At 39.7% G+C, this 19,776-nt stretch overlaps 1 protein-coding gene across 5 annotated transcripts in view; it reads left to right on the top strand.

Annotated features, from left to right (window-relative positions):
- Nucleotides 1–19,776, top strand: part of SLC24A2 (solute carrier family 24 member 2) — a 256,795-nt gene that overhangs the window by 227,376 nt on the left and 9,643 nt on the right. For all 5 annotated transcript variants that reach the window (XM_089693969.1, XM_089693970.1, XM_089693966.1 and 2 more), the window contains 2 exons: nt 12,168–12,305; nt 16,614–16,703. In XM_089693969.1, the coding sequence (XP_089550095.1) occupies nt 12,168–12,305; nt 16,614–16,703 (228 nt within the window). The remainder of the gene's footprint in view (nt 1–12,167; nt 12,306–16,613; nt 16,704–19,776) is intronic.

Raw genomic sequence — 19,776 nt, 5'->3', positions numbered from 1 at the left:
TTCTGTAAAGATACTTATTAAACTAATCAAACTTGTCTTTACTGATATAAATATTATGTCTAAAAATCATAAAAACAGAAAAGAAAATATCTTTCCTACACTTGTAAAGTTGGTTTAGACTACTTTCACAGGTATAGAGAACAAACAAACTATGCAAAAACGATAAGAGAATGCATCCAAAATAAGGAAGTCCAAAGACATAATCAGGTCAATATGTCCACTAGGAGGCAGCTTGTGATTAGAGCAGGAGGTGACTCTGTAAATAAATCAAGGGAGAGGGAAAACAAGCCAAAAATAATGATTTAATAATCAAAGACAATTGCACTCACAAAGAAAGAATAGGTCAAAGCATGTGTGACAGTAGAAGTGGTCGTCAGTGCCGGTACCGGGCTGCAGGAGATGGAGGCTGTTAACCGGCTGACAGGATGTTCTGAAGGCTGCCAGGGCTTCCTGGTCAGTGTGGAATGCAGCACGATAGGTGGAAGTGCGTCACAACTGGAGCTGACAATCAAAGATGGCGAGGCGTTGCAGAGCAAGCACTTCTTCTTCAGGTCATGATGGAGCCATCTTGGGGAAGGTATTTATGGGCATAGGAGGCGGCTCATGTGACAAGTCCATAGCCGCTATAGCTGATACATAACAAGCGCCCACAGATGGCAAAGGAAAGGGTAAAAATAAACTAACGAATACTGATATATTGAAAACCATAAATGAATAAATAAAACAATGTAGGTATGTGAAGTATTAGCACTCCAGTGGCATTCACATAAACGGAAACAGACATTGCGACTTGTGGCGGAACTACAATCATCAGCTATCCTATGGTGAGTTATGATGTAATCTCACCAGGGATGGATGGGTAATTAAAAGGTATAATATAGAAATACATACATATATGTGTGTGTGTATAAAGGTACATGTATCTAGATATGAAGAAGGATACATATGTATATAAGTGCGTATATGTATATGGATGGATATAAAATATATATAAATAAATATTTAAAAAGTAAATAATAAAAAAAGAAATATAAAGAATAAAATAAGTATTAATAAAGAATATGGAAATTGATGAAATGAAGGAAATTCTTAGGCTATAAAGGAGATGTATTCCCCTAGCTATGTGTCTCAATTCCAACTCAAATATCGAGGTTAGACAACAAGGGTTAAATAGCCAACTCCTTGTCCCAAGGATAGAATCACGGTGCCTAGGAAAACCCAACAGATAGAGGACCTTGTGAATACTGAACCTACACAAAATAAAAATATCAGATATACACAAATGCTTAATCCTAAATTTCACAAGGGATATATAATATTTGACTGTAAATACTTGTAAAAAAGCATAACTTTCTCAAACCTCTATCTGTATAAATGTCTTGTCTGCACAACAGATACTGAATCTAAGCATAGATATATATATATAAAACTATGAGTAATTCCCCATCCATATGTATGTATATAGATTCCAGTTATTCATCTCACTTTATGAATAATCTCACCTATAAAAATATATAGAGGAGCCCCCCAATATACCTGTATAGGTCCTGTGCAGTGCAGTCCCTATTCCTACAATATTAGCTGGATTCCATAAATTTCAAAAAAAAATAGTAATAAAAACTATCATTCCATGTAGATAAATTGTCACTCACCAATATCCACAAGTGTTCCCAACATAAGGTTCTTCTGAGTACCAAAAGGCAAAGTAGGGGGGGGGGAGATATGGAAACCTTCTGACAGCTATCTCTGAACAGAGGGGATATTGGCCACTGCCCTCCTTATATATCCCCTGCCAAATCATTTCAGACATGCCACTGATGCAGCATGTGGTATTACTTTTCTGGATGTGAGGTGATGTCTGGTGTGTATCATTTCCGGGTGGCCTGCATAGAAACACCATCACATCTGGTGTGCGAATGCAGCAGATAAATGTGAAAACAACCTGTGCACATAGACCAGGCGTATCCCAAGATGGATGCCCTCCCTACTTGACTCATAATAGCCCCAAATGGAACCAGTATAATAAAAGCACGCAAATACCACACCACACATATGTACTGTTGAAGGGGGAAGATGAGTGTAAAGGATTGGGTATAAATATTCCCCCATATGCATGCACATATTGTACCTGTCACACATGAGTTGGAAAATAGAAACATCCATATGGGAACATATCACCAGCACAAAAGCATATTTTATTGAAAATTCCTGTTACAATAAAACAAAGTGTATTGAATACATATTATATCTATGCATACTTGACAAGTAGGAACACCTTTATACATTAAGTAACAAATTAGGATTAATTTGCTAGAACTGGAGAGTGCAAAACCTGGTGCAGTTCTGCATGGAAGCCAATCAGCTTCCAGTTTTTTTGCCAAAACTTTATTGAACAAGCTGAAGTTAGAAGCTGATTGGCTACCATGCACAGCTGCAGCAGATTTTGCAATCTCCAGTTTTTGTAAATCAACCCCATTGCGTTCATGTTGAATTCTTTATCACTAATATAATAATGTAAAAAATAAATAAAATAAAATAATAATTGGGGTTTACATATCCCCTTCATAAAGATAATGCCAGCATGAGTTATGATTTTACATAAGTATGCACACCTCCCCGCATCTTACAACCAGATGACCAGAAACACAAAGCCTAAACACTAGGTAGTTACAAGCCTTACTAAATAATATAAGGGTGTTCAATGCAAGCACAGTTCCCACATTTAAAAGTCCCTTTCTGTTTCTCTTTACTTGGGTCATCTCTATTTATACAATGATAGTGGCTCATGAACTGATATAGATTTCCTAAAGACTATCTTGGGGTGATCGTTGATATACAGTAATTGTTGACAGTGGTATCTGCAAACAGTAGATATCAATATCAAATAATGATATCTTGTATGTGGCCTTGCTGTCTGGTATAGCATGTAATAGTTCTGGCAGTCTATAAATTTTTTGAGGACTTGGCGTTATAAATTAGCAAGTCTCTAGATCTGATACAGCACTTTGATAGCCCTTCTTCAAACATATTTGCTGTATCCGCTACACAATAATCCATTTTAAATGAGTTTTGCTTGCTTTTCTAAAGCCGGCCATAGATGGATCGAATCTTGTCCAGTTCAGCAGGGAGCAGCCGAGATTCGATCCATCTATGGGCAGGCTGGCTGTACTCAAGTCAATCCATCGATCAACTTTGGTACAACCAGCCTGTCATATTTTCTGTATGCAATGAATGCAAGCATAGCAGTGACCATTGTGTTCTGCTGGCAGGGAAGGCTCCCTGCAGGCAGAACACAATAGCTCTGCGGGAGGCATTCTCCCCATCAACACTGACTGTGTTGATAGGGAATTGAGCGATTTTCTTTCCTTCCACCTGTAGTGGAAGGAAAGAAAATCATATCTATGGACTGCTTAAATCCTCTGTTCAAGGACCATTTCTGCAAATGCATTAGTACTGGCTATGTGTATTACCAGCTTTACGTTTCCTGAACAATGTAGTCATAAGAGCCCCCTGTAAATCCTTTGTAATCTCTCCAAAAAAAAGAAAACTTAGATGCATTCCATTCTACAGTAAACTTTAAATTGAAATAACTGACATGTAACAAACATATGAATTGTGTCAATAGTTCTTCTGTGCCTGTTCAGATGACAAATATAATGTCTATGTACCTGTGCCATGCAATAATGAGGCACAGATATACTGAGAGAATCATCTGAAAAAACATGCCACCAACCCCCCCATACATTTGGATGGAGCACACCGTGTCCCCATTGCTATGCTCTGAACCTGGAGGTAGAGGGAATCTCCAAATTAAAACAGCTTACCGGTTGGTATGTGTTTTAGTGGCTGCAAGAGAAAATCATTGCAGCGTCAGCTTTTGGCTACTTTTGTTCTTTTTTCACGAGGAATGATACAGTACAGAACTTCCATATCTATAGCCATTAAAATTGCATCTTTGGGCACCAAGGTGCCCTCAAGAATTTTTCATAGATGGATAGAGTCCTTTACATATGTGGACAGGCCTGTAATGAAAAGTTTATGATAATCATCCACAAGTCTGCTCACATTTTAAGTATAATACCTTACACTTAACACTATTGGTTTGGCAGGTAGTTTGAACACATTTTTTTTGCATTTTCAGAAGTTCATATAATGTGTGGGCTTGTTGGTGCTTAACCACTTCCCGACTGCAGATAACCGTATGATGGCTACACTGCGGCCGGCCCGTTCTGGAAGGGCATCATATGACGTCCTCCCAGAACGCGCTCTCCTGTGCGCCCTCGGGAGCGCGCACCCGGCGATCTCCGTGATTGCTGTGTCCTACGGACACAGCTGATCACGTGATGTGGTAAAAGGCCAATCACAGAGGCCTTTTACCACGTGATCAGCCGCGTCCAATGACACGCTGATCACCGGGAAATGCAATTGCCGGTTCTCGGCTGCACTTTCCTCACAGCGTGAGGAAAGTACTGCCGAGAACCGGCAGTTGTCAGAGCAGGGATCGGCAACGATCATCAGGGCACTGATGAACAGTGCCCTGATGATCAGTGCCCAGCAGTGCCACCCACCAGTTCCGCCCACCTGTGCCCAGCAGTGCCACCCACCTGTGCCCACCCACATGTGCCACCCACCAGTGCCCATCAGTGCAGCCCAGCAGTTCTGCCAGTCAGTGCCACCAGTCAGTGCCCAGTGGTTGTGCCAGTCAGTGCCCAGCAGTTGCGCCAATCAACTGGTTGTGCCAGTCAGTGCCGCCAGTCAGTGCCCAGCAGTGATGCCAGTGCCAGTCAGTGCTGTCTATTAGTGCCACCTATCAGTACTGCCTATCTGTGCCGCCTCAATAGTGCTGCCTATCAGTGCCGCCTATCAGTGCTGCCTATCAGTGCCCATCAGTGCCACCTATTAGTGCCCATCAGTGCTGCCTCATCAATGCACATCAGTGAAGGAGAAAAATTACCTGTTTGAAAAATTTTATAATAGAAACAAAGAAACTTTTTTTTTTCAAATTTTTTGCACTTTTTTGTTTATAGCACAAAAAGTAAAGTGCCCAGCGGCGATTAAATACCACCAAAAGAAAGCTCTATTTGTGAGAAAAAAATGATAAAAATTTCATATGGGTACAATATTGCATGACCGCGCAATTGTCGATCAAAGTGCGACAGCGCTGAAAGCTGAAAATTGGCCTGGTAAAGAAGGGGGTATAAGTGCCCGGTAGGCAAGTGGTTAACAATCAAAATAAAAATCCTTATTTATTAGCATTTTACTATATGCCTCCTGTGCTATATCACTGATTTCCTGAAGCTGTAAAAAAGATACCATATCATTAATTGGGGTTGAAAAATTACTAATAATATCATTCAGTATTGTGAAGATACAGTTTTATCACGGTCATGTGATAGTTTACACTTTTGGGGTTGTATTCGAGATGTATAAAGAGAGATCACACAAACACTAGTAGTTATAGCATTTAATTAAGTAATGACGGATACGGATAACAAATGTAATATTATTTGAAAATATAACAAGAATACATAACTAAAGATGCTGTTCCACCACGGAGTCAGGCACTTGACTATCATGGTAAATGGAATGTTAGCTTATTTGTAAAGACCGTTCAGATACTTGACCATCAGAGCAGATGGAACGGTTCAGGTATTTGACCATCAGAGCAGATGGGGCTTACACAAACAGTTCAGTTGCTGAAATATTTATCGAGGGTTGTTATCAAGACTGTTGGTCCAACATTTGATAATTAACAACAATGCCCATTTAGCGCATTACTGATTTCTGAAAAGGCAAATCAATGATCACCAGTGGCCTGGCCTAACAGAAAAGAAAAACTCAGCTTTCTATGTTAAAGATTAAGTATTCTTACAGATATAATACCCATCTGCCACCTGAACTCTGCATTATTCTGTATCTAATATCCTGTCTCAAAAATATAGGCCCAAACTTCTTAATGTGTCTCCTCTGTGTACTCAAATCTTCTCCCATACTCTAAAGCAGTGTTTCTCAACCTTATTTTCAGTCAAGGCACCCTTTAAAATTCTGCACAATCTGGAGGCCCCCTTTAAAATTCTGCACAATCTTGAGGCGCTCATTACAAAATGTAAAAAACTAAACTAATAGTTTTACAGAACGCAGCATTTTTTGCACCTGTGGGACACCAAACGTTAGAGGTGATTTATTCTTCGAAAGCAAACACACTTTTGCACACTGGTATTGACTAGTATTCCCAGGTTTCTCTCTCTCACTCAGCTAATGAGACCCCTGTGCTGATGGAGAGGGACAAGGGAGGGGTAAGCAAGCATGCTGTGCAGGGGCCGATGTCCTTCTTATCAACTGATGACATCAATGGTTTTCTATGTCGTCGGTGACTAGAAGGTTGTAATGGTAGACAATGAAAACCTGTGGCTTTGTGTACATTTTTTGGGCAATTTTTAGGACTTTTGCCAAGGCACCTCTGAAGATACCTGAAGGTGCCTCAGGGTGCCTGGGCACCCTAGCTGAAAAAGGCTGCTTTTAAGACATTCTGGCAGGCTAACTGGCTCATGTCTACACTGGCCCCAGTATGTGCATACAAATTGCCCATGCATATTGGGTCACCATACTCTGCATGCCAGTCCCAAACCCAAACAATCAGGGAGGATTGAGGAAAAACCTGGAAACCTATGTCATAATGATCTACCAAGAAAATTTAATGTAAACTCAGTCAAGTGTCTCAAATGTGGTGGCCAAAGGATCGCTGAGTGTCAGATATAACTGACTATATATATATATATATATATATATATATATATATATGCTAGAACACCTCATCTTGAAGGACTTACTTTTAAAATTGCATCCATTGCAATAACATGATTATCTTTAATTAGGATGCACAATTATGAGTAATTGAATTAATGGACAACATGATTAGCTGAAGTGATTTCAACTCTCAATCACATACAAAAATCTACTAAATTAGACATCAGTTGTATGTAAAACCCAAGTTAAATCTTTAAACTTTTAGTTTTACCCTTTCTCTACCTGTACTAAGCACATCCTGTGGATTCTGTTTTTGTAATGTATGCGCACTCCTCCAGTGGTTCTGCATTGCAGTTCCACTACAATGACTATGGCAGAATGTACGAAAGCAGATTGGCTGCCATAATCTAACTTGAGCACACACAGGAAAAGATGTACAACACTTTTATTGTGAATGTTTGAGTTTCTTACACCCTTCAAAGCATTACAAAAAGGTAGCCCATCCCAAGATCACATCTTACATAAAAATAACAACAATAATAATAATAAAAGAATGCAAATTATCCATGAAAGCTGTGATCTTCATCTTTAGTTCTGTACAATCAACCATATATTAATGCTGTTTATTACTATCTAGGAACTAAACAAAATGAAAGGTCTTAGTGAGGTATCATTAAGTTTCTCTCACATAAATAAACAAATGGTTACAACCAAAAATGCAATAAGCAAAACCATATTACATAGACACATCACACAGAAACATATGGTACTATGGAAAGCAACAACAAGATCATGAGCAATGGGATTCCCCCCAACTTGGAATGGACTCACACCTGATCATCTAGCACCTTAATGAACCCAGCTAGGTATCTGATGCATTTTCTAAACATTCTGAATGTACTATAGCTTACCGTACATTAAACCCAGCACAAACAATCTAACACAATCCTTCCATTACACATTTTATTATTAATTTCTCTAGTTCACGCAAATCGAATATCCCACCTCTGACACTAAATGTTTTATCACGGTTACGTGATAGTTTGTGGTTTTGGGGTTATATTCAAGATGTGCAAAAAAAGATCACACAAACACTTGTAGGTATAACATTTAATTAAGAAATGGTGGATACAGATAAAAGATTTACTAATTTTAGATAATATAACAAGAATACCTAACTAAACATGCTGTTTCACCATGAAGTCCAGTTCGCTTCATTGCGGTGTTGCCGATGATCAAACCAGACACATGCATAACACAGCTCTGGAGATGAGACTGATTATTCAAAGTTTTGGCTGTGTAATATACAGTACTAAGTGGTAGGATCTGACCAACCCCCTAGAGAGCAACATGACCTTTTAAGACCTTGGTTAGTTTGTAATGACATTCCTTTGGTATGAAGTCAGCTAATGTAACCAGTCTTAGAATACATTCTTAGATATTGTGAGACAATTTTAATAAGGAATTGTTAAATTTCCCCATCATATACCCATAAAATTAGTCTGTAGTGTAAAGATACCTATAACATCATTCAATAGTGTAAAGGTGAATGCAATTGAAAACATGCTGTGCTAATTCAGTGTGCAAAGTTCACACTCCCATCTTGCCACCAAATCAATGTGTCACATAATAAAAATGCAAAAATTCATCAAACCATATAACCAAAAAATGAAGAAAAAACACTCTTGAAAATATGCAGTTCACTCCTCCGTGCTGATCTTTAAACAGGCCAAAAAGAGTCCTACAAGGTGCCATTTTTTTATCCATGAACATGATCCTTAATGTGATTTCACACCACCATAGTGTCACACACATGAGTGTTTACCAGAGAACAATGACTCCCAGTCGCACTGTCCAACAAATGCTTCACTACTTTTCATATATCCACCTCATAAGGACAGTATGCACATACAGAGAAAAACAGGAAATACTCCAATACTGTAAATCAGATAACAGCACTTTATTCAAAATGGTTAAAATCGTTAGCATTGGTAAAATAGAAATAGCGTTACAAATCGGATTGGCAGTGTATAGATACCCATCTCATCAATCTATAGTATATAGCTGCCCATAACATCAGCCTGTATAGTAAAGCTACCTATAACATAAGTCTGTAGTGCAGTTACCCATAAGAACAGTCTGAAGTGTAAAGACATCCATAACATCAGTCTATAGTATGAAGCCCCCCTTTACATTATCTGCAGTGTTTAGAGACTCATAACATTATTCAGTAGATTAAAGATATCCATAAAATCAGTCCATATGCAGGGTGGTTGGGTTTTACCTACTATACCTATTATTATTAGACAGGATGTATATAGCGTCAACAGTTTGCGCAGCACTTTACAAAATGAAGGTAGACATAACAGTTACAATACAATTTGGTACAAGAGGAAACAGAAGGCCCTGCTCGTTAGAGCTTACAATCTAGGAGGAAGGGCTGAGTGTTACAAAAGGTAATAGCTGTGGGGGATGAGTTGATGGAGGAAATAAAAGGCAGTTTACTAGTTAGAAGCAGGATAGGCTTCTTTAAAGAGAACGGTTTTCAGGGATCGTCTAAAGGTGAATAAATTAGGAGATAGACATATGCGGTAGGAAGTTCCATAGGATGGGAAAAGCTCAGAAGAAGTCCTGAAGGCAAGCATGGGAGGAGGTGACACAGGAACTAGAAAGAAGAAGGTCTTGGGAGGATCGAAGAGAGCGTTTTGGTAGATATTTTGAGACCAGGTTAGTGATGTACTGTAGCTGGGAGCAGAGTTGTGGATGGCTTTGTAAGTTGTTGTTAGTATTTTTAATTTTATTCGTTGCGCGAGTAGAAGCCAGTGGAGGGATTGGCAGAGAGGGATAGCAGACACTGAATGGTTGGTAAGATGGATGAGCCTGGCAGCAGCATTCATGATGGACTGGAGGGGGGACAGCCTATGTAAAGGTAAGCCAATGAGGAGAGAGTTGCAGTAGTCGAGGCGAGAGATAACCAGGAGCTTTGTGGTATCATTGTTTAAAAAGGGGCGAATTCTGGAGATGTTGGGAGGTTGAGGCGGCATGATTTGGACATGGATTGGATGTGGATAGTTCAGAATCCAGGGTTACCCCTAGCACTCTGGCACGCGGGGATGGGTTGATAGTGGTGCTATTGATCCTGACCGAGAAATCAAGGGAAGAGGCACGTGGGGGAGGAAATATTATGAGCTTTCAGTTTTGGATAGATTGAGTTTTAGGAAGTGGTGTGACATCTAGTTTGATATGTCTGTTAGTAAATCAGTGATACGTGAGGAAACTGATGGGGTGAGTTGAGGAGTAGAGAGATAGATTTGTGTGTCATCAGCATAGACATGGTATTGGAAACCATGGGAAGCTATCAGCTGACCCAAGGAAGAGGTGTAGATTGAGAATAGGAGAGGTGCAAGGACAGAACCTCGGGGGACCCCAACAGTAAGAGGAGTAGGAGAGGAGAAGGTAGAGTTGTAAGTGACACTGAAAGTGTGGTGCGATAGGTAAGATTCGAACCAATGGAGAGTACAGTCACGGAGACAAAGTAAATAGAGTTTTTTGAGGAGGAGGGGGTGGTCAACTGTGTCAAAGACAGCAGAGAGGTCCAAGAGTAAGAGTACGGAAAAGTGACCATTGGTTTTAGCAGTTAGTAAGTCGTTTGTGAGTTTTAGTAGAGCAGTTTCTGTGGAGTGTTGTGGGCAAAATCCAGACTGAAGGGGATCGAGAAGGCTATTCTCAATAAGGTGGCAGCTCAGCCGGTTGTAGACTAAATGTTCAAGGAGTTTGTAGGCAAAAGGGAGTAAGGAGATGGGTCTTAGGTTGCTAACATTGGTGGGGTCCAGTAAGGCCTTTTTAAGTATGGGGGTGACTAGCACATGTTTTAGAGAGTTGGGGAAAATGCCAGTAGAAAGGAAGAGATTATAGATATGAGTTAAAGAGTGAAAGATAGAGCCAGAGGGTGACCATAGTATTTACGAGGGAAACTGCACCATATTGTGGGCGGGGCCTACCACACCCGTGTGCTAGGTATTCTTTTGCCAGAGGCATGCTCACTAAAGCCTAGGACCAGACGGGAACTGCAGTCATGTGCACAGTCTAACATTAAGGCTGTCTCCCGACTTAGATATCAACTGACACTGCATGTAGATGAAGTTGTATTCTTCTTGTCCCATAGCTTTACACCCAGTGACTATAATGTGTTCCATTTGGAGTAAAGCTACGCCACCTCCTTCAGCAAGTGTACCTCTGTTACCTCCCTCCCAATAACAGAATGGGATCCCGCCCTATACCTAGAGTGGATCTCATGCGTGTCCTGTATTAACTCTTTCTCTCCCATAGTGTACAGTTAGGCTGAGGGCCTCTGTGATACTGATCTGCTCCTGGTTGATATGGAAGATTACCTGATAGGGATGGAGCCCAACTAGTGACTTTCTCACTACTGGAGGACTGGTTGCTTGGTGTCTTGAGCATATGCATGGTTACCATTAGCAACAACTTTGCTATTCCTTAGCGTACTGACTTGACAGTGTAATTTAGTGTTCTTCATACTCTGATAGTGCCTTTTACATCACTAAGTTCTTTTATATATGCCAGCCTCATTATGCACCCCTTTCAATAACTTCAGACCAGACTCAAGGACAAGGTTTTAACAGTCTGTACTAATCACTTCAGTGTAAACGTGATAAAGAGGTGACAGTTCATCAAGAGAGAATCCGAAGAAAGTGACACAGTCCATAGATGGTGGCATCCTGGGGACTCTCGGTGTAGAAGGAAGATGGCTTGGGCTTCTCCTAATAACGGGAACAGTAACACAGCATAGGAACACACTGGGGCTCTCTGCGGGAAAGAGGAGCTCTCTGACCTCAGCCTTCCTTTAATTTACATAACAGGTGGGCTTGCTGATGCTCCAAAAAGCCCTCACAACAGGAGCAATGATGTTAACCCCTTCCCAACCCAACCTGGGTCACATCCTAATTCACTAAGCAGTTTCAACCTGTTTGCACATAATTTAGAGAAATGTATAATATCAAGATACCGATAATATTAGTCTGTAGTGTAGATACCCATAACATCAGCAGCTGGGTATATGGAGACGTAATTACAGGCACATAAACACACTTGTCATGTATACTTGTTTTTGTGTTCTACAAACTCTTGTGGCATCATTCTTAAACTTGGGGAAAAAATAGGATACATTTCAAAGTAATCTGAGCCAAACAATAACCTTTTCCTCCAGAGAAACCATTTATTGAGGTCCAAGACTGTGTACAACTGTCAAAAGAACCCAGCAAACACTCCAGTCAGTGTCAGAATCTGATAATTGTAATCCATGATTAGGCACTTTTTGTAAAAATATGTGGTGAAAAAATAATGTTGTCACTAGATTCATTATTCTTCTTTAACGTTAGTTTATTCCTTTTTGCACTCAGGCCTCAAGTGCAGATGATGAAGGCGATCATCCACTAAGCCTAGCATGGCCCGCCAACAAGCGTAAGCAAGCTGTGTATCTTGCTGTACTGCCAATTGTTTTCCCTTTATGGATCACATTACCTGATGTCCGCAATGCAGTAAGTACCATTTTGATAACATTTAAATGTTCCTAATAAACACATAAACTGCTATATACAGTAAGCATATGCAGCTTGGATCCTCAGAATATAGCCCATAGGCATATTCCAACAGGATATTTTCTGTGTCCCTGCTGACAAATCTAGAGTCATGTGGACATTCTCTTATTCATTGGTGTTGATTTACTGAAGGCAAATAAGCTGTTCCCTTTGTAAAGGAATTTTCTCTTTGGAATGGATTTTCCTTTAGTGAATTTGATGAAAATGCAAAGAATAACCAAGAAAATAAAAAAACTGTATTCTGCTTGCAGACTCCATGAATCACTTTGTCTTTTTTCTGTCTTCATTCTTCTGTATTTCTTTGCCTTTATTAAATCAACCACCCTATCTCCTTTGCCATTTCCATTTATGATGTTTCCACTTTCACTTCCCCCCGTCTGTACAATACACTTGAACAAATCAAGTTTTCTTGTATCATGGTGACAGGTCAGAGTTATACACAAGTATTTTATACTTTGAGGTAGTTTATGCCATACAATAATAAAACAGATGTTAACACACCGAAATTCATAAATGATGCACAAATAATTAAGGTACAGCTTAGTTAAAGGAGAACTACACTGCACCTAATCAGCACAAACCAAAAACACTGTTTAATTAATTTCTAATATTAAGAGCAAACTCTCCCATCAATCCATGTCTCCATGATTTACTTTGCTGAGAAATCACTTTGAAAAATACCCCTCTAGCATCTCTGGCCACAGTCATCTCAAGTAAGGGCAGATGAGTTCATTTCCTGGAATCTGCAATCCATCTGCCTTAGCTGAGAAAGCCCCTCCTTCCCTCCTGAAGACTCATGGTATGTATGACATCATTTGCCTAGGCTTGGAAACCAGGAAGTAACTGAAAAAAATGTAGAAAAAAACTTTTAAAACCAGTAAATATTAGTGGTGCACCAAAATGAAAATTCTGGTGCCAAAACCGAAAACGACAATTCAAAATGCACTTGGCCGAAAACCGAAACCGAAATGCGCAGTTTTTAAAAATTAATTTATATTTTTTGGAAAAAAATACACTGATTAAAATATATATATAAATATATAGATATTTTTTTTTGTAAAATATGAAAGAGGATGTTACGGCGAGTAAATAGATACCCAACATGTCACGCTTTAAAATTGTGCACGCTCGTGGAATGGCGCGAAACTGCTGTACTTAAAAATCTCCATGGGTGATGCTTTAAAAATTTCTACAGGTTATCAGTGTAAAGTTACAGAGGAAGTCTAGTGCTAGAATTATTGCTCCTGCTCTGACGTTCGTGGTGATACCTAACGTATGTGGTTTGAACACCTTTTACATATGTGGTTCACCACTATGTGCGAGCATGGGAGGACGGGGACACTTTAAACTATTTTTTTTAAATTTATTTAATGGGTTTTTATTTTATTTATTTTTTTGCACTGTCCCTTTTAAAAAAAATGTAATCACTTTTATTCCGATCACGAGGAATGCATTATTATTATATTATTATTATTACACAGGATTTATATAGTGTCAACAGTTTGCTCAGCGCTTTACATTATAACGGGAGACAATACAGCAACAATACAGTTCAATACAAGAGAGATAGGAGGGCCCTGCTCCTTGGAGCTTACAATCTAGGAGATTGCATGCATCCCTTGTGATAGAAATAATTAGTGAAGGGTCCTCTTTATGGAGAGATATGGGGTCAATAAGACTCCACATCTCTCCTCTACAATGTAAAGCATTGGATAATTAAAAAAAGCATTGATCTAATGCTTTAAAAAAAAATGTCCGGAACAGGAAGTGACATCGCTTCGGTCCTCCAAGGGCATAGAGATGAGTAGCAGCCATCTTTCCTTCACTCATCTCTATGCCCAGCACCAGGATCGATGGTTTCTCAGGTAAGGCTGAGAACTACTGAGCGGCGGCCCGTGGCAGCAGCTGAGTGGCGGCGAGGGGTGGCGGGAGCAGCAGGCGGCGGTGAGGGGCAGGTGGCGTCGAGGGGCGGGGTTTTTTCAGCACCTGTATCAGTGCTTTTTTTCATTTTCGCCAATGGCCAAAAGGGGTGTTTTCGGCCAAAACGTTTCGTCCATCGAAATTTCGGTGCATCCCTAGTAAATATATTATACTTTCCTATCTAAGGAATAAAAAACAGTCCATGTTGATTGAGAGATTGATGTTCCACTTTGGTCATCCTTTATCTTCCCACAGTGGGACACAGTTTTATGCAGTTACATTAAAACCATGTATTTGATTGTGCATTTTCCTATCTAATAATAGTCTTTATTAAGATCCTTGTAATCAGATAGCTCTTCAAGAGCACTCACACATAAGTGAATGGGAAATACAAATTAAAAAATAGACATCTGTCATCAAAAGGATAATTATGCACATACAGGTTTAGCTACAAATGTACAACAAAGCAGAGCGTTATCTACAGCCGTGTATGTGTGCAGTATACTGTATATGTCCATACTTTCCTGCAAGTCCCTGTCTGCCTATAATGATGCACCATACACCAGTTCCATAATGTGCATGATGTTATAGCATTATCATCCCTAAAGTGACCCTGTGAGATCTCTAAGTGCTGATTCACACATTTGCGGACTGATGCTCAGGTTTCACAGCTAATTGATACAGTATTATTTATTTATTTCAGGTACTTACATAATGCTGTCAATTTACACAGCACTTTATATATATGTTATACATTCACATCAGTCCCTAACCCTCAAGGGGTGTACAATCTAAGGTCCCTAACTTACATTCATACATACACATACTAGGGACAATTTAGACAGGATCCAATTCACCTACCAGCATGTCTTTGGAGTGTGGGAGGAAACCAGAGTACCTGGAGGAAACACATGCAGGCACAGGGTGAACATGCAAGCTCCAGGCAGGAGGTGCCGTGGGTGGGATTCAAACCAACGACCCTAGTACTGCCAGGCGGAAGTGCTAACCATTTAGCGACTGTGCTGCCCAGTAGTTTTTTAGATGTTCAGATCAGGTTTACATCAGGTCCAGGACAGGGTTAGCTCAGGATCTCATCTTGTTCACACATATGCAGTTTAGGAACGGTTCACATAGAAGTCAATAGTCTGTAATCCATACCTGAACCGGATTGCACTTCTCAGAAATTGAACATGGCTCTTTTGAAAACCGCACTGAATCCGCACTGCCAGTGCACAGGACAAGTGTGAACAGGCACCATAGGAAGCAATGTTTTTTCACGTCATGTGAATTGGATGCGGTTAAAACTGCATCCATCCGCAAATATGTGAACGGGTACTAAATGTTCCTTGCAATAGAAGACAGGGTACACTCACAATCCATGGTAGCCCATTGAAGGTAGGAAATACCTCCCCTCCGTTACAGAGGTGCAGCCTTGGAAAACCTCTTTGGCATTCAGCTCTTCCAGGAGTGAGTAAATTGGTGGATTTTGCAATTTTTATGTCACACAGTATTTGCACAGCATGTTTTTAAACGCAATGTTTTTGGAAAAATTAAATTTTCATGAATTTTAGAGCACACAAACACAATATAATACCCAATTTGTTTTTAAAATATAAAAGATGATGTTACACCGAGTAAATAAGTAAATGGTAAATAGATAGTTGATACCAAATATGTCACACTTTAAAACTGCACATGCCCGTGGTATGGCAACCCTACTAGATCCTAGATCTCTCCTCTGCCCTTAAAAACATCGGACTACACCAAGAGTTGTTTGATCCGATTCTTATCCCAAGTCAGTAATGGATTCTTTACATCCAGCAAAACCGAAAGTGACAAAATGCTCGTCACTTCTGGTTATTTAGACCATAGAGATGATTTGGAATGTTCTGGTCCTCAGTCATCTCTAATGTCAGCCGACTGATCTCTATAGTTAGCTACTAGGATCACTTTTACACAAAAAAAAATCCATTACCGGCTGAAAGTAACAATACCAGGTTGATGCTATATGGGTATGTTGTGGGGGCTGAAGTGGTTAAAAAGGCATATTTTTGGTAAATTTTAGTTCATGCTTACAGTTTTCACCTGTTAGGTATACTGTTCACTTTCATGATGCAATGCAAGACATGATAACTAGATTGTAAGCTCCAAGGAGCAGGGCCCTCCTTTCCCTCTTGTATTGAACTGTATCGTTGCTGTATTGTCTCCCGTCATATTGTAAAGCGCTGAGCAAACTGTTGGCACTATATAAATCCTGGATAATAATATTAACTAATATATTGTTGTTTCTCAATGAAGAAGAAATAAAAATGTCCTTTTTATTTACAGTCGTCAAGAAAGTTTTTCCCTGTAACATTTTTTGGATCAATTACCTGGATTGCAATATTTTCATATTTGATGGTCTGGTGGGCACATCAGGTAAGTCTAAGTATTTTACATTAACACGTTCCCGTCCGACCTATAGCAGATTGATGGCCGGGTGGGACACTCACCGTTGTGACTGGACGTCATATGACTTCCTGTCAACACGAGCCGCTCAAGCGGCTTCGGGGCCATGCAGCGGCGCGATCTGTCACCGGCTGTGTCCACGGGACACAGCCGATGACATATCACTACACCGACCCATTGCCAGTGTCATGTGACCTCTGTGACCAATCACGGCAGATCACATGTCAATTGTATACAATGGATGGCTTCCTGTCATGCCATCCATTGTATACAATTATGTTGTTAGCTGTGACTGGTCAAGGCAGTCACATGATACCGACAGGGCCAATCACAGCCCATCTGTATCATGTGATCAGCTTTCCCCAATCACAGCTAATCACAACAAAAGACTGAATGAATCAGTTTCATTCAGTAACAATGATTGCAAATATCAATGAAATACATTGGTATTAGCAATCATAATATGTTAAAAAAAAATAAATCTTGATCACTTCCCCAGAGTAGTTCAATGTTACTATGGTAGCATTGTATTGCTTTGGTCACAGTATGCTAAAAAATAAAATGTAATAAAAAATTTAAAAAATAGAAACATTTGAAAAAAACAATACAAATCCAATTATTATTATTATTTTAACCAAAGAAATGTAGCAGAATACATTTTGACCTAAATTTATGAAGAAATGTTATTTATTTGCAAAAGTTTATAACTGAAATGAAGAAAAGTGTGTTTTTTTTCAAAAGTTTCAGGCGTTTTTTGTTTTATTTAGCAAAAAAAACTCAGTGGTGATTAAATACCACCAAAAGAAAGCTCTATTTGTGTGGAAAAAATTATAAAAATTTCATATGGGTACAGTGTTGCATGACCAAGCAATTGTCATTCAAAGTTCGACAGTGCTGAAAGCTGAAAATTGGCCTGGGCAGGAATGGGGTATAAGTGCCTGGTATTGAAGTGGTTAAAAAGGAGATAATTTGCATTGAGGTCAGGAACACTTAGCTGGCAGAAATTGTCTTTAGTATTTTAGAGGAAACAGTCATATAAATAAAATATGAAAATCCAGAAGGATCCTGTCAAAACGCGGCCAGATTTTAATTATGCACACAACCCTCACTCCACATTTAGAGTTCGACTTGTGTCAATGGGCTTTTTGCTTGTTTTGATGGCCTCAGTTTAACATTTGGCAGTTTGAGACACTTCTCAGATCATTCAAGTTTGATTGACAGATGTATTTGACCTGCAGTTTTTATGTCACACAATAATAATGCAACAGATTATCAAGCACATAATTTCAGTATAAATTGCACTAAAGTTATTTTTAGGGCAGATTAATACAATATATTACTCACTTTTGCTAAAATATAAAAGAAGAGGCAGCATTGAGTAAATAGATACCCAACATGTTAAGCCTTAAAATTGGGCACACCCATGAAATGGTGACAAATGTTCATACCCTTATATTTTCCATAGGGCAATGCTTTAAAAGTCCATAGTGCTCATTAGTTTAAAGTTAACCATGAATAACGGCCTTATAATTATTGTTGTCACTCCAGCACATACAGTGACATGTAACGTGTAGCGCAATCTATTATTTCATGTATTTGGGGGTGATGGGATCAGATTTATTTTTTTTTGGGGGGGGGGGTTTAGGTGCTTGAATGTAACTTTATTTTTTTTACACTTTTTATTTACACTAAACTTTATTTTTTTATCATATAGGACCCCTGTGTGATACTGTTTTGGCATGACAGGTTCACCTTTAATGAGACATCAGGAATCTATTAGACCCCTGATGTCTCACCTGCCCTCCATTGAAGCTAATGGAGCACAGATGAAAGCAGAAATAGGAAGTGACATTTTACACATCACTTTTAAGTTCTTACTAGGTAGGGGAGATCTGCAACTGGATGTTTGCTGGTCTCCCTCCTCTCTACGTGGCAGCACTTGGATAGTACGTCTTGGCATATTTACATACATTATGTGTAAACCCCCCACACTGACACACATCAAAACACAGGCCCTTACAATGGTTTTTTTTTTTAATACCATACATCCTTTGGCACAGGTCCCATTTGTAAAATACATTTGTGGTACAAATGATGGAAAAATTAGTTTTTTTATTATCACAAATATTGTGGCAGCACATGTACCATTGACAGCCCCCATAAATACACCCTTGTACATTGATACACAGTGAAAAAGACAGGGCCACCCAAATGCCCCTTATACTGGTAGGCAGTGACAGTGGGCACAATTCACTAAGCAGTATCTTACCACATTCGAGTATGCGGTAAGGTACTGCACAGTATTTAAAAAAACAAAACGCTTGAATGCACTACAAAACGCTACTAAATATTGCATGAGTTATTTTATCAAGTCATGCGGTATTTCAGTAGTGAAAACCATGCATTAATGTTGCAGCTGTCAGCTGGGTTCCCCACTGACAGCTGAATGTAAAAGAAAGAATTGCCAGTAATTAAAAAATAATGTAAAAAACAGCATGGGGTCCCCCCCCCCCATCCAAACCAAGACCTTCGGGTCTTTTTTCGGGTAGCAGCAGCGGCGGCAGGCATCGTGATTGACGTTTGTTCTAGTTTGGGGGACATTCTTTTATTTTCCTTCTTTTAATAAAGGATTTGTCAAAGCCTGTCTCCTGTCTTTTTTCACACTACAGTTTTTTTTTGCCCCAAAGCACCCCCTCCATTTTGAGGGCATGTGGCCTGGTATGGATCAGGAGGGGGGGTGCTCGCTCCTCCCCTTTCCTGATCTGCAGGTATGAATTTTAGGGGGCACCCCCACGCCATTTTTTCTTTAAATTTTGGCATGGGGGTTCCCCTCAAAATCCAAACCAGACCCAAAGGGCTTGGTATGGATGGAGGGGGGGACCTCACGTCGTTTTTAAAATGATTTTTTTAATTGCCAGCAATTTTTTTTTGGTTACATTCAGCTGTCAGTGGGGAACCCCGCTGACAGCTCATGGCTCATAGGCTGTTAGGGACTCTGCAGCCACCCATTCCTTAACAGCACATGACTGTACTAACAGATACA

The sequence above is a fragment of the Staurois parvus genome, unplaced genomic scaffold (assembly GCF_062004578.1).
Source record: "Staurois parvus isolate SC_StPar_1 unplaced genomic scaffold, SC_StPar_1.0 ptg000644l, whole genome shotgun sequence".
NCBI lineage: Eukaryota > Metazoa > Chordata > Amphibia > Anura > Ranidae > Staurois > Staurois parvus.
The sequence above is the reverse complement of the archived record's forward strand: the minus strand, read 5'-3'. Positions and strand labels throughout refer to the sequence as shown.